General features: G+C 40.1%; 1 protein-coding gene across 1 annotated transcript in view; it reads right to left on the reverse strand.

Moving 5' to 3' along the window:
* The window catches only part of COL22A1 (collagen type XXII alpha 1 chain), a 667,744-nt gene that overhangs the window by 382,145 nt on the left and 261,056 nt on the right, over window positions 1–24,543 (reverse strand). The window contains exon 6 of the mRNA XM_053715381.1: window positions 4,403–4,526. Within this exon, the coding sequence (XP_053571356.1) occupies window positions 4,403–4,526 (124 nt within the window). The remainder of the gene's footprint in view (window positions 1–4,402; window positions 4,527–24,543) is intronic.

Consider the following 24,543-nt stretch of genomic DNA (forward strand, 5'->3'; position numbering starts at 1 on the left):
TCCCTGCTGGCGGCCGATTGGCCGCGAGTCAGCAGGGGGCGGCGTTGCACCAGCAGCTCTTGTGAGCTGCTGGTGCAATGTTAAATGTGGAGAGCGTATTGCTCTCCGCATTTAGCGAGGTCTTGCGGACCTGATCCGCAGTGTCGGATCAGGTCCGCAAGCCCTTTGATAAATGGGCCCCATACAGTCAACATTCATTACTTTTAACAGATGTGCAAAAACATACAACATCCCCTTTTATATTTTCATAATGATGGCAATAAAGGCATGGTGCTCTATAGTGGTACCACTGTAGATAGTTGCATGTATCCTTTAAAGTTATAGAAAGACAGAATCTTTAGGAATTAGAATGAGAGTATGTGTACAAAAAAACTAAAATTTTATAAAATATTTAGGTACCAATGTGATACGTTAGGTGTTCTGGCTTCATGGATTTTTTTTTTATCCCTGCTGGATATGTATATCTTTATGTCAAATGTTTGGGTGTAGAAAGTGATGGTAGTGGTCCCCACCTCTAATTTTGCCCCTGTATACAATGTTTTTTTGTTATGCCCCTGCAGAACTATAGAATAAGATTGCTGACAAAAAGGCAAGTGTGTGGGATTCTTTATCATTGTACATCAATTGTGACATAAGAATACAAATCTAAAATTAAAAATACAATTTTTTTTTTTTTTTTTTTTTTTAGAATACAAAGGCAGAATAAGCACATTAGGCGTGTAAAGCATGGCATATGGTATTGGTACATTTTGTATAACACAAGGCAGAATAAGCACTTTAACAGGGGGTTTTCAATCAGCCTGGTCGTACAGGATCGGGTGGATTGAAGACAGCAGCCTCAGAGGCAGCGGTCAAGTTATGGAGTAGGGGTCTTTAGACTGCTGCTTCACAACTTCTGTTTCCGGTGAGCTTGATAATTCAGCCCCATTGTATGGTATTAGTACATTATTGTATAACACAAGGCAGAATAAGCACTTTAGGCATGTAAAGCATGATGTATGGTATTAGTACATTATTGTATAACACAAGTCAGAGTAAACACTTTAGGCATGTAAAGCATGTTGTATAGTATTAGTACATTATCGTATAACACAAGGCAGAATAAGCACTTTAGGCATGTAAAGCATGTTGTATGGTGTTAGTGCATTATTGTATAACGGAAGGCAGAGTAAGCACGTTAGGCATGTAAAGCATGTTGTATGGTATTAGTGCATTATTGTATAACACAAGTCAGAATAAGCACTTTAGGCATGTAAAGCATGTTGTATGGTATCAGTACATTATTGTATAACACAAGTCAGAATAAGCACTTTAGGCATGTAAAGCATGTTGTATGGTATTATTACATTATTGTATAACACAGGGCAGAATAAGCACTTTAGGCATGTAAAGCATGTTGTATGGTATTATTACATTATTGTATAACACAGGGCAGAATAAGCACTTTAGGCATGCAAAGCATGATGTATGGTATTAGTACATTATTGTATAGCACAAGTCAGAATAAGCACTTTAGGCATGTAAAGCATGTTGTATGGTGTTTGTACATTATTGTATAACATAAGGCACAATACGCACTTTAGGCATGTAAAGCATGTTGTATAGTATTAGTACATTATTGTATAACACAAGGCAGAGTAAGCACTTTAGGCATGTAAAGCATGTTGCATGGTATTAGTACATTATTTTATAACACAAGGCAGATTAAGCACGTTAGGCATGTAAAGCATGTTGTATAGTATTAGTACATTATTGTATAACACAAGGCAGAATAAGCACTTTAGGCATGTAAAGCATGTTGTATGGTATTAGTACATTATTGTATAACAAAAGGCAGAATAAGCACTTTAGGCATGTAAAGATTGTTGTATGGTATTAGTGCCTTATTGTATGACACAAGGCACGATAAGCACTTTAGGCATGTAAAGATTGTTGTATGGTATTAGTGCATTATTGTATGACACAAGACACAATAAGCACTTTAGGCATGTAAAGCATGATGTATGGTATTAGTGCATTAGTGTATAACACAAGTCAGAGGAAACACTTTAGGCATGTAAAGCATGTTGTATAGTATTAGTACATTATTGTATAGCACAAGGCACAATAAGCACTTTAGGCATGTAAAGCATGATGTATTGTATTAGTGCATTATTGTATGACATAAGGCACAATAAGCACTTTAGGCATGTAAAGCATGATGTATGGTATTAGTGCATTATTGTATAACACAAGTCAGAGTAAACACTTTAGGCATGTAAAGCATGTTGTATAGTATTAGTACATTATTGTATAACACAAGGCAAAATAAGCACTTTAGGCATGTAAAGCATGATGTATGGTATCAGTACATTATTATTGTATAACACAAGGCAGAATACGCACTTTAGGCATGTAAAGCATGTTGTATGGTATTAGTACATTATTGTATAACAAAAGACAGAATAAGCACTTTAGGCATGTAAAGCATGTTGTATAGTATTAGTACATTATTGTATAACACAAGGCACAATAAGCACTTTAGGCATGTAAAGCATGTTGTATGGTATCAGTACATTATTGTATAACACAAGGCAGAGTAAGCACTTTAGGCATGTAAAGCATGTTGTATAGTATTAGTACATTATTGCATAACACAAGGCACAATAAGCAGGGCCGTCTTTAACACAGGGCAAAAGGTCTCTGCTGAGGGGCCCAAGAGTCCTAAAAACAATAATCAGACTGCTGATGTGACATGGGGAACACACACATTCAGTCATAATACTGTCACAGTCAAAAGTACTCGGCTTATATATATTTGTTTTTAAAACTGTGCCAGACCGTGCCAGTGTCATGTGACATGCCAAGCTATTGCCATATGCTGTTTTAGATATGCACTGTGCATCGCTGAATGAAAATCCCTAACTCAGCATCCAGCCATTTCCACTGCATCAGAAAAGGTCCTACTGGGGTTACCATTGTTACCAGGTAACTGCTCTGGTGGTGGGGATAGTTTCTGGGTAGGGCTGACTGTAGGCACATGGCACATGAGGATTTGAGCATCTGTGCAGCTGCCTACACTGCTCTCTTCAGTCTTGAGGCTGTATGTCACATCTCACACTGTATCCATGCAGCCTTGAGCAGACAGCATCCAGTCTGCTGGTCCCCTTAGCCCTGCTCTTTCTGCTGTGGCCCTAAGATCAAATAACTGAAGTTTGTTAGGGCAACAGTGCTTTGTAGAAAGGTGTCAGTGGGAAGAATAAGTGAGTGCACACACGCCCCTCCCCATGCAGCATTGTCTAGTGCAGGGTGAGAGGGAACGTGTTCCTAACAAAGAAGTGACATGTTCTGCTGTGGCTGATGTATAGTGTCATGCTGATACTTCACACATTAATGTAAGGTTTATTTTTATAGTTTTTGTTTTCTCTCTGTCTCAGATTTTACAGCTTCCCATAGCAGTTCTGCTGTTCCAGTCAGTAAACTTATATTTGTCTTCACCTCCATGCTTCCTCCTCAGTCTTTAACTTGCTTTGCTCCTGTTGGCTGCCCTAAATCTCTTTAACCAGCTAACCTCACACCAGAATCACATTCAAAAGAATATTAAATGAATCCACAGTGGAGGAATTTATATATTTATTTACTTATTAATACTGCTTAGGTCCAGTTTCACAAATTGCAATTTATTTAATTTTTTAAATGATTAGCCCAGCAGTGGATGATAATTTTGAAAACAACTATAAAATAAATTGATTTAGTTGTTTTTTGGGATGTTGGGGTGCAGAGCAAAATTGCATGGGGTGGGGCAAGACATTTTTTGCCCAGGGTCCAGTCAATATTAAAGACGGCCCTGACAATAAGCATATAATATGATAAATGACAAGATAAAAAAAGTATTCCGAAAGAAGACTACATAGTACCGTGAGTTTTCCTGCTGCCATGAAAACTGTAATTAAAATATCAAAATCAATGTTCCTCTGTATAGCGTTGTATTAAAGTTTACCTCAGATGCTGATGTGCTGGGGTTGTCAGCTGTTTGACCACATTTTATTGAAAGAAAAGCAAATGTTTCTACACAGTCAAATTGCTGAAATTCTTACTGTGACATCACAAGTCCTTTAGCAAAATGGGAACTAGCATTTATTTTTTGACAGTTTTGACACGTGTTGGAAGTGTAAAAAAAAATGAATTGTATTTCCAAAAAAAAAAAGTGTACTAACCAAAGATTGTACTTCCAAAATACAAATTTGCATTTAAAAAAAAGTGTATTTGTAATTAAAGATTTGTATTCTTAAAAAAAATAAAATTGTGTTTGTAAATTCAGATTTGTATTTCACAATTTATGTACAATGATAAAGAATCACACACACTTGCCTTTTTGACAGCAATCTTATTCCATATAGAACTAGGTAGAAATTAACATTACCTGAGGAATTCCATACTTGTCAATAATTTGCCAAATATACCAATCTTCCCTCCTGGATGTTTTTCGGAATCTGAACGTTGTTACAAAAGCATATTCATCAGGAAGCCCTTGTGGAAAGATATCCCTAGAAACAAAAGTATTCATCTTAATTTTTTTTTCCAGGAATAAAAATTGAACTCCTATGTTTACCAAAGACAATAAGATGCCTTCATTTTTATAACTTTTTATAAGCATTTCATGTTATAAAAACAGAACTAAATGTCACCAACATTTTCATTCATTTATAATTTTTTTAACTTGAACTAACAAGTAAAACCCATTTGTTATCTTGGATGGGGATAATATTATAGTAAAAAAATAAATATTCATGGCATTGAGTATGCTCTGGTGTTCTGCAGAGTTCCCATAGTGACCAATTATCTAAGAATATTTCCCTTTCTTGTGTTTGTAAACTTCTAAGACACTTAGTTGCGCAAATCTGTATTAGTGGAGGCATGTAGACGTGGGACCGCACGCGACCAACAGAGGCTTAATTTGCAACCCTTAGACTAATGTTTGGATCATTAAAATATTTCCCTTTTCCAGAGCATATCTGACTCTACTCTACTCTGATTTAACACACACACAAACGTATACACATATAAAATTACACACACAGTTCACACATCCACAAACACATAAAGAAACACACTAATATGTGCCCACACATGCAGACTCACATACACAAGCTCATACACATACAAAAAGCACACACATACAAAACATACACAAGTGCGTACACACACACTACACATACGCATAAATACATACAGAAACACATTAATATGCGCACAAACACAAGCATATACACACATACTCAAACATATTCGCTTATACATACAAAAACATACATACACACAAATATACACATACACACAAATATACACATACATACCCATATATACCCAGACAGACACACACATATGTGGGCACAAATATATACACACACAAAAACATGCACCCACAGCCACAAACACACAAATACACACCACAACACACACACACAAATGCACACACAGCCACAAGCACACACACAAACACACCCACAAGCGCACACACAGCCACAAGCACACACACAAACACAGATATACAGGCAAAGACACACATACAGGCAGACACACACACACATTAGATTTTAAGGGACATTAACCCCTTGCATCATTTCAATGTTGGTACTATGTCACACAGCACTTTGCCCAGCTTACTGTGTTGATGTAGCACTTACGTCCAACACTTTGGCACATGCCGTGGTCCCTGCTGTTAACTTAAACAGGGGAGATTTCAGCTGGGGGCAGAAAGCATCTGCCTTCATACAGTAAGGGAGTGCTGGTTGTGCTTTCTTACTATACAAAGCTAGATAACTGATACAGATAGTGACACAGTGTCACTGTCTTATTGGGTGAGGTGGTGGCGAGGGTGGTTTGTAAGGGAAGAAGGGAAGGAAGTGGGTGGTTCATCGCCAGAAGGGAAAGGGAGGAAAGGGAGCGTTCCCTACACTGCAGAAAGGCTTCTCTGGCTAGACTGTGTCAAATAGGCTAAGGTGGAAAGGGTCTGTTAACCCTTTCTGTGTCAAACAAGTGACTGGTGAAGAGTTAGTTAACCCTATACTTCACAAATTGGTGGCTAGCGGTGAGGATATTTTTGTTTTTAGATTGTAGAGCTTTGTGGATTTAATAGGGTGAAAATGCCAATACATTGCAAACAGTAGTAGAGTATTCTCTGTTTTTCTTTTCTATTTTATTTTTTACTATGGAGGCATAACAGCAGCAATCCAGAGAGGCCTTGGAAGTTTTGTGCCGTCAACGCAAGATAGCGTTCAGAGGAAACACTAATGATAGCCTGGACCAAGCTCTAATGTATTATGGCACATGTGAAGCAGAAGAGTGGTTTATAAGAAAGGGCGCTCTAAATAGAGCTAATACCTTTATTGAGATTTTTTTAAATATGAAAAATATGTAAATATAAAAAATATATATAAAAATGTAAATAGAAATCTATTCTATGACACCAGATAAGTTTTTGTACGGAATAAATTTTTTTCTTTTTTTTGTAAAAACAAAAACGTTTTTTTGAAATGTGAGTTTAAGATTCTGATGTACAAATTAATCTGATAGGTCGGCCAACCTTGTAATCTAAATAATCTTAAATTGATCTAATATTGATTTCTTGTGTATCAGTGTCAATAGTATCAATATTTAACAAATTTCAATACAGCAATATTTGACAAATTTCAACAAAGCAATTTTCGAAAAAGCAATTTTAAAACCCACAGTTATATGATAGGCTGTTGATCTAGTCAGGAGTTTTTAGGACTGTATACCTGAATTAAAATTGTATAAACACAATTACAATTTTCAAATGAAGTTTATAGAGTATGTATAAAAAAGTCAGTTTTTTCCAAAACGTGATTAAAAGTCCGTCTTGAGGTAACCCTTAGGTAATACCCAATATGAGAGTCTATGATGTTTATAAGAAATTTTCTTGGCTGCAGCCTAAGTTTATAGAAGATATTTTTTAAGGTACTATGTACCTATATCAAATGCGGTAAGGAAAGCAGGTGTGGGGATCTAACCTTATTATCCTTGCTGAGAGACGTTTTTGTGACCAGCTTTTTTTCCTTGATCTTTAAGTGATACACAAATCCGCCTCCTATGTCTTATGAGTGCTGAGTCTTTGTATATTATGTTGCGCGTTAAGGACTTCCGCACTTCTACTGTTATTTCCAATAGTAGGTATCCTGTAAGACTTCGGAATGTCCGTAATCAAGAGTAGATGGATCAGTTCACTTCTACAGATGCCGGTCCTAGAGCGTTTTTGGAAGCGTTTTGGCAGCGTTTGGTGGCAGCGTATTCTTAGCTTACTCAGTCTACTTATGTTTCCTTATGTTTCCTTTCTAATAGTGAAAGGAGCCTATACCCACTAGCGCAAAATCCATATATCTTTTGACACATGTGAAGCAGAGCAGAGTGCATCCAAAAACAACCCAAGTGAGGAAGCAGTCTCAGGGCACACATCTTCCACTGTGGGAAGTGATTCACTAAGCTCTGGGGGATTTGTGATCCTTCAGGCTCTGACACAGATAGGCACATATCTTCCTTCTGCCATTTCTCCTGTCCCTTTACACCTTCTACAGGGGACTCCACTTGTTTTGGCACAGACTGGCACACATCATCCAGCTGCCCATTCTTCCAGACATTCTCTCCCCTTATAGTTTCATTCCTTTTTACAGACTCCACTCGTTCAAGCACAGACAGAAACACACCATCCATCTGACTCTCCTCCTAGTCAGCCTCTCCTTAGATTACACTCTGTTTTGCAGACCCTAATGGTTCTTACTGGCAATTTACTATTAGCATTAGATAGGGCATGCAATTTAAACAACTTTCCAATTTGTGTTTATCATAAAATTCCCTTTGTTCTCTTGGTATTCTTTCTTGAAAGCTAAACCTAGGTAGGCTCATATGCTAATTTCTAAGCCCTTAAAGGCTGTCTCGTATCTCAGTGCATTTTGAAAGTTTTTCACATCTAGGCATGTGTGCCATATAAATAACACTGTGCTTACTCCCATGGAGTTATTTATGAGTCAGCACTGACTGGCTAAAATTAAAGTCTGTCAAAAGAACTGAAATAATAGGGCTGTCTGTAGAGGATTAGATACCATAGATAAAATGTGTATTACTATAACAGTGTTGGTTACGCAAAACTGGGGAATGTGATTATCTATCTTTTCAAAGTGATTGTAAAGCTGAATGATTTAAAGCCCTGTATATAAATATACTATTAAAAACATGGGCCCTTTAAGTCATTAAACTTTACAATTACGCTTCTGTTTTAAAATACTTACTATTTTGTGTATGGTAAACTCCTTCAGTATTTAGCATATCGATGTAGCTCTTGCTTCCTCCAATTGTTGTGTGCCTCACGAGCTGGACTCTAAAGGGGGCACACAATGATTGGAGGAAGACAGATTCTTCATCAATCAGCTCAATACTGAAGGACATGCGGGCGGAGGATTGTCGGTGTGTTTAAAGTAACAAAATGGTAAGTATTTTTTAAAAAGCTAGCATAATTTTAAAGTTTAATAACTTAAAGTGCCCATGTTTTTAAGAGTATTTTTAAATACTGAGTTTTAAATCATTCAACTTTACAATCACTTTAAACAATAACAATTCGGTAGTAGACTGTCCCTTTAAGTTGGAATTCTCATCTGCTGTACCTTTTTATATACTTTGTGTAAATGAGCGCTCTTTATGAACATAAAACTTTATCTATCGGGTTCTTCAATAAATATACTGTACTTGGATTAACACAGCAAAGCTTAAAGCATAAAAGTGAAGATTTTGTTACAGCATTTGTCCAAAGGATGATAAGCCCAGGAACCACTGCACAGTCTGTTCTTACCTGGGTCCTAACCTACAACTAAACTTGATGGCTTCCACCCAAACACATTGATAACACAAAAAGGTGTCACAACTATTTGTAACCTTTCCTAGACACATAGAAAACCTGGAATGGATTGTACTCTCAAACCGGAATAGATACAAATCCCAAGCCATTGATAAAACTCAAAGCCCTCGGTACTCATCAGCACTCACAGACACACTTTTGTGTATTCTTTGCTTGGTTGGAAGCCAGCATATTTGGCAGTAGGTTAGGACACATGTAAACTGTAGGTTAGGACCCCGGGAAGAGGAGACCATGGGGTTAAAATATAGGTTTTTTTTGCATGAGAGCAAGCATATTGAGGTAGATGCATTTAAGGGATAATAAACCCATTTTTTTATTTAATGATTAAGATAGAGCATGCAATTTTAAGCAACTTTCTAATATACTTCTATTATCAATTTTTTTTCATTCTCCTGCTATCTATTTTTGAAAAGCAGGAATGCAAAGCTTAGGAGCCGGCTCATTTTTGGTTCAGAACCTGGGTAGCACTTGCTGATTGGTGGTTTAAATGTAGCCACCAATAAGCACTATCCAGGGTGCTGAAGCTAAAATGGGCCAGCTCCTAAGCTATATAATTCCTGTTTTTCAAATAAAGATATCAAGAGAAGGAAGAACATTTGATAATAGGAGTAAATTAGAGTAAAACTGCATGCTCTATCTGAATCTTGAGAGAAAAAAAATTGGTTTAGTATCCCTTTAAGTTCTAAATGAATAACATTGCTATAAACATAATTGCCAAATAGGGCTCAAGATACATGCACAACCCTCAGCGTATTTGAGTATGACTTAATGAACAAGAGTTAATCATTTTAAATATGCCTTTTGTGGCATATTATTTTTTCATTTAATATAATTTTATTTAAGTAAGATAGAGCTGTAGAACATTGATAACTTTTAACCTATATTTTGTTGTAGGTTCAGTGGTTGTTTAAAGGCAGTGTGAGGTGGTTCTGGTAATATCTCAATTAGGGCTTAAAGGACCAGTCAACACATTAGATTTGCATAATCAACACACGCAAGATAACAAGACAATGCAATAGCACATAGTCTGAACTTCAAATGAGTAGTAGATTTTCTTATAACAAATTTCAAAGTTATGTATATTTCCACTCCCCTTGTACCATGTGATAGCAATCAGCCAATCACAAATGCATATACGTATAGTCTGTGAATTCTTGCACATGCTCAGTAGGATCTGGTGACTCAGAAATTGTAAATATAAAAGACAGTGCACATTTTTTTTAATGGAAGTAAATTGGAAAGTTGTTTAAAATTACATGCTGTATCTGAATCCTGAAAATTTAATTTAACCTGAGTGTCCCTTTAAGTATCAAAAACTCATCAGCATGGAGAGAAATCACTCAAAGTGTTCTTTATTTTTTAGAATTATATTGTTATCTCAGTGTTTCCCCTTCATATCCTGAGCCCCAGTTAGTGAAATAAACAGCTCTCACGCTAAAATGTGCCTAAAATTATTTGAAAAACCTCATAATAATAAGATTATTATTTTTTTTTTTTTTAAAGCTTTATTGAAGTAAACAATTATACAAGACCCCACTAGGAGGGAGCATAAAACATACATCACATAAAAAAAAAAAAATACAATACAGTGGCGTTATAACAACAAAAAAAAATGTTATACACTTCTATGTGATAAAATCTCACTCTACGTCGCAGCGAGAGCGAGACAGTACAAGGTAAATAATTTTCCAAATGAAAAGAAATTTTTGTAAGAACGATAAATTTTAATCTACAAATCCAGGTGTTATTGTCTTAGATATTGAGGGGGAGAAAGGGAAAAAGTAGAAAGTAAGGGATGGGGGATGGGGTTCAGAGAGTAATGGGAAGGGGACGTGGCAAAGGGGTGAAGGGAAAAAAAAAAAAAGGGGGGGGGGAAGGAGGGAGCCCACGATAGCTGCAAGTCTATTGCTCATTATTTCCTATAGATTAGATAGTACCATGCCAGTACGCTTTTATCAGCTCATATGTTTCTAGCTTGTGAATTTTCAGGTAATGGTATCTTTCCATGAGAAGAATCTCTTCTACTTGATTAAACCACTCCTCCAGAACAGGAGGGTCAATCGTTTTCCACTTTTTGGGTATTAATCTCTTTGCACTTGTGATCAAAATTAGTAATAGAGCTAAATGTGCCTGACTATGTACCTTTGGTAAATCCAGGAAAAGCAGAATCTCAGGCATGTGTGGAATAGTAACACCCAGAATCTTAGAGATCCTATCCAGGACCCCCGACCAGAATGGTTGTAGCCTTGGACAGGACCACCAGATATGTAAGAGTGTGCCATGCTCCCCACAACCTCTCCAGCACATCGGACTCAGAGAAGGGAATATTTTGTGTAGCCTGTGGGGCGTCAGGTACCATCTGCTCATAAATTTTATATGAGACTCTTGTATAGTCGAGGACACAGAGGACCTTTTAGTATGACCAAATGCCTTCATCCAAGATTCAAACTCTATGTCGGTACCAAGGTCCTTCGACCAACCAACCACATACGATGGTAGTGATTCAGCTTCCCGTACTGTCAGTAGCTTGTATAATAAAGAGATCAGGTGTCTCGGGACCCCGCCTCCCACACAGAGATTTTCAAAAGGAGTAATCCCCCTACCCAGGTCTTGTTTGTGTTTATGTTTAGATATGTAGTTCACTAGTTGGTTATAGTGCAACCAGGAACCAGGCTGCCAGTCCTTCAATTTATCCTGAGAGACAATCCTGCCTCCTTCGACCACTCCACAGACAGACCCCCTATGTAATGGATAAGGTTTAATTCTACGGAAGCCTAGCATATGGTATGGGATCTCAGGGTTTTCAAAGATAGGTGTAAGTGGGGAGTGCCTAGAGGAGATGTTGGAAGAAGTTGCTATTGTAGCGTCCCAGATATGCAATGTTTCCTCTATTAGATGGTATTTAGAGATAGTCTTAGGTCTATTTTGGGGCGATAACCATGCTAGTGTACCCATGTTATTCAGTCTGAAGATTTGTCTGTCCAGCAAGATCCATGCCTTATGTTCTATGTTTTGTGACCATTCTACTACCCTCTGTAGTCCCACTGCCTGTTTGTATGAGGATAAATCCGGTAAGCCCAACCCGCCTCTGATTCTCGGAAGGTACATAGTGCGTCTGGGCACCCTAGGTTTGGTGTTAGCCCAAACAAATTGGTTTATCAGGTTTTGTAACTGAGAGATATAGCCCTTGGGGAGTGCTATAGGTAAGGTCTGAAATAGGTACAGTATTCGCGGTAAGATATTCATCTTGACCACACCTATTCTTCCCAGCCATGAAATGTATTTGTTTTTCCAAGAGGAGAGGTCAGATGCAATGTCATTTTTAAGGGGGATGTAGTTGTGTTTATAAAGGTCGGTTGGGTCTGGTGTTAGATAGATCCCTAGGTATTTCAATTTGTTCTTTGCGATGGAGAGATTATAGTCTTTTTGTATGGAGTGGATTAGGTCTGGACTAGTATTTATGTTTAGCAACTCCGATTTATGAAGGTTGAGAGAGAAATTCGAGACCTTACCATATTCTCTAAGTTCCTTGAGTAGTTCAGGAATAGATTCTTTCACATTGGTTAGTGTGTAGAGAACGTCATCAGCATATAATGCCTGTTTATATTCCGTTCCTTCCACATCAATTCCTGCTATATTATGGTTTAATCTAACCTTGTGGGCCAGGACCTCGATGGAGAGGGCAAAAAGTAGGGGAGACAGGGGACAGCCCTGTCTGGTCCCATTTTTTTTTATTTTTTTTTAAACAAGCTTTATTAGTGAACATTCATCAATCTTTTACATAAGTGCAATATAATAACTTCGCAGAGTAACAATTCACGTAGTGGCATACATGTTTTACATTTAGATCCTGATGAGAAAGGACCAGCTAAAGCTAACATTGTAATGTTTAACCACATAATATTTGCTAAGTTCTATGTGAATTATACTGGATTTATAAAGACGCCTACACAATAATTTTAAGAACATTCGTGAACATTCATCAATCTTTTACATAAGTGCAATATAATAACTTAGCAGAGTAACAATTCACGTAATGTCATACATGTTTTACATTTAGATCCTGATGGCAAAGGACCAGCTAAAGCTAACATTGTAGTGTTTAACCATATAATATTTGCTAAGTTCTATGTGGATTGTACCGCATTTAGAAAAACGCCTACACAATAATTTTAAGAATTAATTTCACAAGCAGATAACTGGTATGTTCACATGCGTTGCTCTTTAGTGCATCACGTAAGGAAAAAATGGAAAAGAGAAGAAAGAAAAGCCAGAGGATATACCATAAGAGGTTATAGAGAAAGGAGGGGGGGAGAGGGGGGGGAAGGAGAAAAAAAAAAAAAAAAAAACCCAGATAAGTGCACCTATCAACTCACCTCCAGACAAAATCATCAGTTAGAATCAGTAATTTATATCTCTTTGCCCTCCCATAATAGTACCATATATTCATGTGTTTCGGTTTTATCTGACATTACATAGTGGTATCTTTGCAAGTTCAGCAGATCCCCGACCCCAGTCCTCCACTCACCCAAAGTCGGCACCTGTTGGGATTTCCAATGCCTTGGAACAAGACTCTTTGCGCAATTTAGGAACAAAAGGAACAAATTTTTCTTATGTTCTTCAATTATTCTGGGAATTTCATGAAAGATAAGGTATTTGGGGTCCGGGGGCACAATCATTTTCAAGATCCTGCTGGCCTCCCCGAACACTGTTTCCCAAAAGGGTCTTATAAGTGGGCACCCCCACCACAGGTGCAACATTGTGCCTTCCTCCCCACAGCCTCTCCAGCACTCCCCATTCAGGTGATGATATATCCTCCGCAGCCGTTGCGGGGTCATATACCACCTACTTATGAATTTAAAATGCATTTCCTGCAGTCGAATAGACACAGACGCTTTTCTTGTTTTGTTGAAAATAGATCGCCAGGACTGCGCGTCAATCTCCAGTCCCAACTCTCTATGCCATGCCTCTACGTAAGTGGGTTTAATTTCCCCATCTCCCTCCATCAACAGTGTGTATAACGAAGAGATCAGGTGATGCGGGATAGTGGATGAGGTACAAAGTTCCTCAAATGGAGTTTTCTGCCTGGTCAGTTGATCTCTATTACGCGCTTTAGTGAAGAAATGTGTTAATTGTGATGTTCTAAACCATGAGGAGAACAGCGCTGGATTCCAAGCGGCTAGGTCTTCCTGTGGCTTAAGTTTATCATGCTCAATTACATTGGAAATAGCAACCTCTGAGAGAGAGTAGGAGACCCCCGAAGAGTATCTTTTATTTGCTATTCCATTATCTGGGTTTTCCAGTACAGGGGTAACCGGTGCTGCGGCTGATGAGATAAAATTTGTGGTTTTAATGAGTTTGTCCCAGACTTGAAAAACGTCTTGCAAGAGAGGATAGTGCGATATGCATTGTGGGCGGTGTTTAGCACTTATCCAAGCCAGCGAACCAACGTTACCCCTTTGGAGGATCTCCCTGTCCAACTCAATCCAAGCCTTGTCCAAGGAACCGTGACACCATTCAACAATTCGTTGTAGAATCATTGCTCTATGGTATTCAATGAGCAGTGGCACTCCCGCCCCCCCTCTGTCCCTAGGAAGATACATTGTCTTCTTGTTAATCCTTGGCTTTAGGTCATTCCATATATAAGATTCCATTAGTATTTGTACTTGATGAATCAGATGTTCAGCCGCTGCCAATGGGATCGTCTGCATTATATAAAGCATTCTAGGTAGCACATTCATTTTGGCTACATTTATCCTCCCCATCCATGAGATGGTTTTATTTTTCCAAGATCTCAAATCTCCTGCAATTGAATCTCTGATGCTTCTATAGTTGACGTTTACTATCTCCCCCATTGAGGGAGCAAGCAGAATGCCAAGATATTTCAAATGCTTAGTAGCAATTTTAAGAGGGCATTCCAGATTCTGAGCCACATATTCTTCGCAAGGCATGGAAACGTTCAATATTTCCGATTTGGAAAGATTGAGCAGGAAGTCCGAGACCCGATCATATTCCTTAATCTCTGCTAGTGCCGCCCGCAGGGAAGCACCATTGTCCACAAGAGTCAGCAGGACGTCATCCGCATACATTATCAATTTATGCTCTATTTCGCCGACTCGAAATCCGCGAATAGCGGCATTAGCTCTTATTTTACAGGCCAAGGCCTCCATAACCAGAGCAAACAGCAGGGGAGAGAGCGGGCAACCCTGCCGCGTTCCATTTGAAATCGAAAAGGGCGCAGAGAGCATACCATTCACCCTAACACGTGCACTTGGGCCGGAATACAAGGAGAACACCCCATTGATAAATCGTGGGCCCAGACCCACCTTCACCAGAGTGTGGCGCATAAACGACCAGTTAACCCGGTCAAAGGCCTTCTCCGCGTCCGTTGATACCAGGACCAACGGCGCGGAGTTGGCCTGGGCTGCAGAGATCAGCTGGAGGACCCGAAGAGTGTTATCTCATGCCTCTCTTGCTGGGATAAAGCCTGTCTGATCAGTAGAAATTAATTTAGGTAGGTACTTCTTAAGTCGATTCGCTATAACTTTCGCTAGTATCTTAACGTCTACGTTAAGAAGGGAGATTGGTCTGTAACTACCTGTTTGTGTCACTGGTTTGTCTGGCTTAGGAATAACTGTGATGAAGGCTTCTAGCATCGGTCTAGGCAATACTGGGTCGCCAGCTAACCGATTAAACAATTGGAGTAATCTGGGTATTAAAATGTTTGCAAAGGTTTTATAATATCGAGCCCCAATTCCATCAGGGCCCGGACTTTTACCAATCTGAAGACTCTTAATAGCCTCCGTGATTTCCTCCGCAACAAACGGGGCTTCTAGTTGTTCCGTTTCATCTTCCGAAAGTCGTGGAAGGTCAATATCTTCTAAGTAATCTGCGACCTCCTGCTCAGGAATCTGGTCAACATTTAGTTCTCCCCTTGCTGAGTCGCTCGGGTGAATATTATAGAGAGATTCATAGAATTTCCCAAAGGTGTTAGCAATCGCTTGTCCATCTTTGTGTATTGTCCCTTGGTCATCCAAGATTTCGAAAACATAGGAGTTTAGTCGTTTCCGTGCTAAAGCACGAGCCAAGAGCCTCCCTGCTTTATTTCCCTGTTCAAAAAACTTCTGCCTCAGAATGAGTGCTTTCTTGTGTTGCTCCTCTTGCAGGTGCTTCAACAGTGCTGACCTAGCCACAATCAGTTCCTCTTGCAGTACCTGATCAGTGGGGCTAAGTTTATGTGCTGCTTCTTTCTGAGTCACCTGTTTTAACAGGGCTGAGTATATTTCTCTTTTAGTTCGGCGCAACTTTGCACCATGTCTCATTAAAATGTCCCGAAGCACACATTTGTGAGCTTACCAGACAGTAAAACTGTCTATTTGGTCAGTTGTATTTAAACGGAAGTATTCCTCCAAGCGAGTGTGTAACTCCTGGATCAGTAATTTGTCATTTAAGAGAAACTCATCCAATCTCCAAATATAAGGAGTTATTGGTGAGTCGGGCCAGTCCACAGTGCATCTAACTGGAGCGTGATCCGACCACGTGATCGCGTCGATATTACTGCCGGTTGTGACTGCTAAACCCGCGGAATCTGCAAATAGATAATCTATCCTCGTGTATTTCCTGTGAGGATGTGAGTAAAATGTAAAGTTTTTAGTTAAAGGATGAAAAGTACGCCACACATTGTGTACCACTAGGTCTGTGAGAGATTTAGTGAGATGTTTGACTACCCTGTGGGGAGCGCTGGAGAGACCATCAGAAGTATCCAGGGCCGGGTCCAGTGACACATTAAAGTCACCGCCCAAAAAAAAGTGCCTTTCTGTATCTCCAGGATCTTGAGCATAAGTTTTTTAAAAAATATATCTTGGGCTTTGTTTGGAAGATAGAGATTGGCCAGGGTCAGAGGTCTGCCGAATAGTGAGCCGGTTAAAATTATATATCTACCATCTGGTTCTCTAATTATTTGGTCTACCTGGAAAGGGACTGTAGGATGGAAAATTATTCCCACTCCATTTTTTTTTATGCACCTGAGGCAAAGTATGCCACTGGGTACTGTCTATCAAACCATTTTGGTTCTCTGAGCCTAGAGAAATGGGTCTCCTGAATGAACACTATGTCACTCCCCATCTGATGTAAGTCCCGGGTGATCATAGATCTTTTCCCTGGGCTATTAAGGCCCTTGACATTTATAGTAACTAAATCAAAAGTGTGTCGCCTGACCTGTGTCTGTGATTTGGCCATCTGGGCGCAAAAAAAAAAAAAAAAAAGGGAGAGGAGAAGGGATAGTAGGTAAACGATTAATTAGATAGGATAGCCAATGACAGTAGTAGAGCCAATAGTCTCAAACACGAACAAGTTAGAAATCAGGTAGCTCGTGAGAGTAGGTAAGAGAAGGAAGAAGAGAAGGAGGGGATCAGAAGCCTGGTACAGACCAAGACTACCAAAGAAAAGAATACCTTTCCCAAAGATAGAAGAAAGGCAAGATAATAAGGAGAAAAGTATAGCTTCCAAGCCAGAAGGAAACTATATGACTTACTCAACAGGAGGTAGTAACCTCATTACTCTTCCAAATACATTATCAACAGAAAAATAAACTTTGTAGGTAAGAAAGACCCAGAAATACAAAACATTAGAATGTAAACATTAGAACCATATATTTATGCAATAACATCCCTAAACCTCAAAGCAGTCCCCCCGCCCTCCCGAGAGACCACTAACTTATGGGGATTTCCTTTCCCAAATGCGTCTTAAGTTGCATGTGTTGCAAAGTAAATAGGGGATCAGGAGGGCTAGTGTATAAATTGTTCCCTGACTTCCTAAAACCCTCCCGTTCCATCAGCTTATTCCCTTATGTGGTATACTGAGCTAGCACCTCTTCTTTACATATATTTACAATTCAAATTATGTTGGTGACTTCCAAGTGACCCCTACCTCTCAACCCCCCCCCCCTCTTACGCACAGTGAAGGGAGAGCAAACACAGGTATCTGCCTACATATAACTAACAACTATGCGTTCACCTTGGTGTCATAATGCATTTAGAAATGAGCTGTTACCATATTTTAAGAACATCCTGTGAAAAAGATAGTTTATGCATTCATTTAACAAGCTTGCAATTGATATAGGAATGGATAGCTATATACACAAGTTAGTCTAAATGATTACCAATCTGCATGAGAGTCTACCTCCACTCTGACGAACTGCAAGACATCCTTTATAAAAACTTTCTTCAAAGGTCTAGACGGTGATACTAATAAGAGGAGGCAAATCAAAAAGGCAGGGGGCAGCTATCTCATAAGGGAAAAACAGTGAATATGAAAAAAAAAAATTTAAGCTTAAGACATTACATTAATAAATATAGCAACAACTGAAAATTTGAATGAACGGATTATGTCTCTCAAGTCCAACAGGGGGATGTCAATAATAACATTTAAACCAGTCTCGTGGATTACTAAACTATGGATCAATCCCTATCCCTCTCCACCTCCGGCCTTTGCTGGTTAGCTGCTGCAGCCATGTTTGGAGGGTTGATCTGGATGCCTAAGGCCTGGCAAAAAGCGGGAAGGTCATCCGGTGTTCTGAAGATGGCAGATGATCCGTTTTTAGAAGCTATTAAGCATGTGGGGAACCCCCATCTGTATGGGATCCGCTGCTCCTTTAACCTTAAAGTTATATAGCGAAGATCTCTCCGTTTTTGAAGAGTAGCCGGGCACAAATCATTAAAGACCTGTATATCCGCACCTTCAAAATGCAGTGGGTGCTTATTTCTTGCGTGTCTCAAGATTTCGTCTTTATCCCTGTATGATAGGAGTTTTATGATAATGTCTCTGGGTGGTGCTCTGGCTGGAGGCCTAGGGCGGAGCGCCCGATGTGCTCTTTCAACCTGAATTTCCTCTGTGTCTGGTGCATTTTTGAGAAATTTAAAGAATTCTTGTATATAATGGTTAATGTCAGGCGGGCTTACTGTTTCAGGCACACCGCGGAGTCGCAGGTTATTCCGCCTGCTCCTGTTCTCCAGGTCTTCGATTCTATCAGTTAGTGATTGGACTGAGGCCTCTTGGGATTGTATGCAGCTAGCCTGCTGCTGCAGATCTGAGTGCATAATTTCCTGTGCTTCTTCTACCTGCGCTACTTTGCGGTCCACCATCATGATGTCTTTCTTAAGCTCACCAAACATCAGCTTAACATCACCCATTGCCTCCTTAATGTCATTCTTAGAAGACAAATGTTTGATATCTTCCTTGGTAACATAGTTAGATTGATCAGAGTCTGCACTCCATGTTTGCACAGCAGTTGATTGTTTACTGCCTGTGGGCCCTTCTCTGTTTGTACTTGAGGCTGTCTCTGAGGAAATCAAGTAATGCTCCATGTTAGAGGATTGGGAGCTTTTGGTGGGCTTTGGGCCTTTCCTAGCAGCCATTCCTAGCTGTGAAAAGCTAAGGGGTCAGTGATCACTTCTATTCCTGCACCCCAGTTATTTATTACAGCAAGCTTGAGATGCTATGTGCAGTAGTGTCTGTCTAAGAAATTAAAACTTTTGCAAATGCTGACATATAGCAGCGCAGTGTCCCAGACTTGTGAGTCCCAGAACAATCAATTTGTTTCAATAGTGCAAAAAGGTATTTCTCCCTTATCACTGATAAAGCTGTGCTATAGGCACCACAAGCACACAACTACCATCCGGTTACACCAGCACATGTGTCTGCAGGCTTTTCTATACAGGGCAAGCTGTGTATGTCCAAGTCCTCTGTCCCCCACACACTCAAACATCAAATGCTTAATGCGGTTCACTCACCAACACCGTGAGCCAGGAAGCCCGGTATAGCCGTTTCGCGCCAATGGGCCAGGTCAGCAGCTGCGTCCCAAATTGCTTAAGGCCCCAAGTCAAGGCCCGCTCCAGTGCCGCTGTTCCGATCAGTGTCCTTCGTGTGCGCACAGCTTCAGACCGGCTAGCACAGTGGCAATAATCCAGCTCGATCTCTCAGGTTAGTCTCCAGCTCTTTTACCTGATGCGGTCTCACTCCCCAGGGTCTAATGTAGCAGGGAGGCACTTCTGACTTCTCCGGTCCCCTCCGGTTCACAGTTGAGGATTTAAAGGGTCAATTACGATAGTTGCCACCTTCAGTGATATGTGGTATGTGTTTTGAGTGGTTCTTATGTGCTATGGGTCATTCTATTCCTTATGTAAGAGCTTTGAGGCTTCAGAGCTCAACTAGTGTGCGGCCATCAGCAAGCGTGGCCAGGCTCCGCCCCGTCTGGTCCCATTTTTGATGTCAAATGGCTTTGATAGTGTTCTATTAATTCTAATTCTGGCATTAGGGTTGAAGTATAGTGCAAAGATGGTGTTTATAAACGCTTTGCCCATGCCCATTTTTTCCAGCACGCGACGCAGAAAAGGCCAACTCACCCTGTCAAAGGCCTTCTCTGCGTCAGTGGAGAAGAGCACTAAGGGAATGTGAGAGGCTCTGGCATGGGAGATCAACTGTGTGACCTTGACCGTGTTGTCCCTGGCCTCCCGGCCAGGGACAAACCCAACCTGATCATTGCAGATTAAGCTTGGCAAGTATTTGTTAAGTCTAAATGCGAGAATCTTAGCCAATAACTTCATGTCAGAGTTAATTAGGGAGATGGGTCTGAAATGACCTGGGGTGACAGCAGTTTTCCCCGGTTTGGGGAGAACCGTGATGTGGGCTTCTAGTAAGATACGAGATAGATTAGGGCGATCCCTAAGCTCGTTAAAAAGGGCTAGAATCGGGCCTGCTAGTATGTCCTTAAATTTTTTATAGTATACAGAAGAAAATCCATCAGGGCCCGGGCTTTTGCCATTCGGGCAGCTCTTTATAGCATTGAATAGTTCCTCTGTTGTTATTGGGGCGTCTAAGAGTTCTGCGTCCTCTCTGGACAGCTGGGGAAGATCAAGATTGTTCAGATAAGAGTCTATAATCGATTCATGTGGGCCATCCATGTCATCCTGGGAATTATGGACTATGTTATCCTGGATATTATACAGAGAGTGATAGTATCCATGAAACTCGTCAGCTATTTGGTTACTGCTACGTAGAGTGCGCCCATCAATGGTTTTAAGAGAATGGATATGGGAATTAATCTGTCTTTTTTTGAGGGCTCTGGCTAGGATTTTACCCGGTTTATTCCCTCCCTCGTAATAGTATTGTTTTAGGAGCAGGGCCTGCTTCTGGTGTAATTCTGCTAGGTGATTTTGGAGTTCCTTCCTTTTATCTCGCAGGCTATTTATGATGTCAGTACGATCCTGGCTCTCTTTATGTCTTTTTTTTAATTCACTTATCTCGCTCAATAGGTTATGATATTTGATTCTATTTTGTTTATTAAGTATTGCTTTATGTTTTATTAGTGCTCCCCGTATAACACTTTTGTGGGCTTCCCAGATGATCTCTTTAGAAGATGTGGGTGTTGTATTGTTTAAGAAGTATTCTTTTAGTGTTTTTTGTAAATCACTGATGATGAGAGGATTGTTTAATATAGTATCGTCTAATCTCCAGACTTGGTTTATGATCGGGATATCCGGCCATAACACCGCACATGAAACTGAGGCGTGGTCTGACCATGTGATGTGTCCTATGGTGCTCTGATGCGTGATTGATAGACCACACGCATCAGTGTATATGTAATCGATCATGGAGTAACTATTGTGTGGTATGGAGTAAAATGAGTAGTCTCTTGAGGTGGGGTGAAGCGAGCGCCAGATGTCGTGTAGTGCTGTATGTTTAAGGGTTTCATTAACCCGACTAATTGTGTTGGAAGGTGTACACGTGACTCCTCGTGAGGTGTCCAGCACAGGATCCGCGACCAGATTAAAGTCCCCAGCTAGATAAGTGATCCCCCTAGAGTGTTCCAGTAAGAGGTCAGAAACTGTATTTATAAAGGATTCTTGTCCATGATTGGGAGAATATATAGAGGCTAGTGTGATATAGTGCCCAAAGAGGGTCCCTACCAGTATTAGGAAACGTCCGTCAGGGTCCTTCTCGATGTGTGTCAATATAAATGGTATTGATCTCTGGAAGAGTATGCCCACACCCCCTTTTTTACTCTGGCCCGAGGCGAAGTATGCTAAGGGAAATGAAGAATTATGCCATTTGGGCTCCCTGCCTTTTTTGTAGTGCGTCTCTTGAACCAAGATTATGTGGCTCCCCAATTTACCCAGTTCTTTAAATGCTATGGAGCGTTTTCCTGGATTATTTAGGCCCTTCGCATTAATAGTGGTAATATTTACAGAGTAATCCTTAAATTTACTAGACTTAAGATGTGCAGCCATCATGGGGGGGAAGGGGGAAAGAAAAAAAAAAAAAAAAAAAAAAGGAGGAGGGGATAGGTTAGGGGGTAGGATTTAGTAGGTAAACTGGAGGAAGAGGGGAAAAGTAAAAGAACGATATCAGAAGATAATACTCAAAAGGCTATGAAACAAGCACGATTAGAGTAGTGTAAAGTATAAAATTTAGTATAGAAGTGTTCTTCTAAAAGGGGAAAAGCCCCTATGCTGATGTAGGTTATACAAACAATAGTGATTTATGTAGCACCTGATATGTATGATCTATTTGGTTTGGCGACAATGATAAATCAAGAACCTGGAGACAGTATATACATAAATGTTGGAAGATTTAACTTTCAATAGATGGTAATCTATAATATTCTATGCGTTAACTTAAACATAATTAAATGCCATCTACTCTGAATGGAAGCAAATAAACCATTTTAAATATAACCCTCCACAGGTGAGGGAGTGAAAAAAAAAACCTAATTCAAACTGTCCCAGCTGCCTTCGACCCATAGAATCATGGTTATTGTAAGCCTGGGGGAAATCATTTCAGTGGTATTAAATCTAAGCTAAACTGATCTGAAAAAATTGTAAAACATAAATTGTATTTCAGTGAATAACATATATCACATGCAAACAAACATAACAGAATACATTATGCTATTAGCCATTGCTCCATAAGCACCCCTCAATATCCCCAGTGGGGGCAATGATATCGGCTGGTAATGGAGGGATTGCAATCTGGAGCAACTGACCTATGGTACCTTTACTTTTAGCAAAGCAAAACAATAACATTCAGTGCGTAGCTGTAAAATCTGCAGTCAGTAAAATTGAGATTATGGCAGCCTGAAGCAACTGATCTATGGAACTTTAGCTTCAACACAATAAAACAGGAACTTTTAGTACTTTAATGTGTAAACTGCAGATAGTAAACTTTAAACCCGGACATTCTAGAATATCCAACTTGTGTAACCTCCACTTTAGTGTATCAAAACAGAAACATTTAGTACATTAATGTTTAAGCTGCAGTCAATAAACATGAGTCCAGGAGTCCTGCCACAGTCCAGCAAAGGGCCAGCTAGGAGACTCTTAAAATAAACATAAAGGCAGTACAGTACATTACCCTTGCGCCTCTTCTGATAAACTGGTACTTGGTCGGCTCTGTGGAGGTGTTCCAGCACCTTGCATGGGTCTGCTAGAATCCCTAGGTTGGAGAGATAAGGATTCAAAAAAGACCTTTTCGCCCATTCCTGGTCTGTATATAGCTGTTTTGTTGTAATTGGAAGCTATAATAGACACGGGAAACCCCCATCTGTATTGAATCCTATAGTCCCTCAGTACGGCGGTGATGTGGCCCAGATCTCTGCGCTTCTGCAAAGTTAATGGTGATAAATCAGAGAAGATTTGTATCTCCTCGCCCACGTGGGTGATGGGGTGTTTTTTGCGGGCGCCCTGCAGGATCTCTTCTTTGTCCTTATAACTAAGGAACCTAACAATAATGTCGCTTGGAGGGGCTTTATTGGGGGGTTTGGGTCTGAGGGCCCTATGAGCTCTCTCAATTGGAACATCAGGAGATGAGGGGGAGTCTTTTATAATCCTAAACAGTGCTTGGAGGTATCCCTCTATGTTCTGTGGGGCTACAGACTCCGTGACACCCCGAAAGCGCAAGTTGTTCCTGCGGCCTCTATTATCTATATCCTCAAGTTTATCATTGAGATATTGTAAATTGTCCGTATGATTTTGTATATCCATGGTATGCTGTTTCAGAGTAGAAGTTGATTCAGTGGATGTTGCTTCTACAGATAGAACTCTCGTCTCCAGTGCTGAAATGTCTCTCCTCAAATCTCCAAACAAGCTTCTCATTTCAGTAGGGCCCTTTAGAGGACAGGTGCAATATATCCTCTTTCGTGATGAATGGAGGATGAGAAGTGTTGCTATTCTCCGCTGTTACTCCCTGGTTATCATGCAGGTCAGCCATAGCTCTTTCTGTGACCTCTCTATGTGGTTCAATAGGTTTCAGGTATTGGCTCATGGGTTTATTGGTGCCTGATTTCTCACCCTTCTGTGATTTCTTAATAGGCATGCCCTGACAGTTATGGGGATGAGCTCAGTGGAACCAGATATATTGATGCAGGAGTAGAATACAACACTACAGGCTTTAGAACTGGTATATTCTAGGAAAGTCCTCTTCCAGCCTGCTAGAGGAAAAACACTGACCAGCAGCTACTGTTTGCTTGTGCACGGGTTGAAAGTTTAGCTGTTGTTTTTAGGCCCAAACAATCAAAGCATTCTCTCCTCTAACTCCGGTTACACTTTAAACATTAGAACCCAGATCTGCTGTGGCTGGTA

Source organism: Bombina bombina, chromosome 5 (genome assembly GCF_027579735.1).
Source record: "Bombina bombina isolate aBomBom1 chromosome 5, aBomBom1.pri, whole genome shotgun sequence".
In the NCBI taxonomy this organism is placed as follows: domain Eukaryota; kingdom Metazoa; phylum Chordata; class Amphibia; order Anura; family Bombinatoridae; genus Bombina; species Bombina bombina.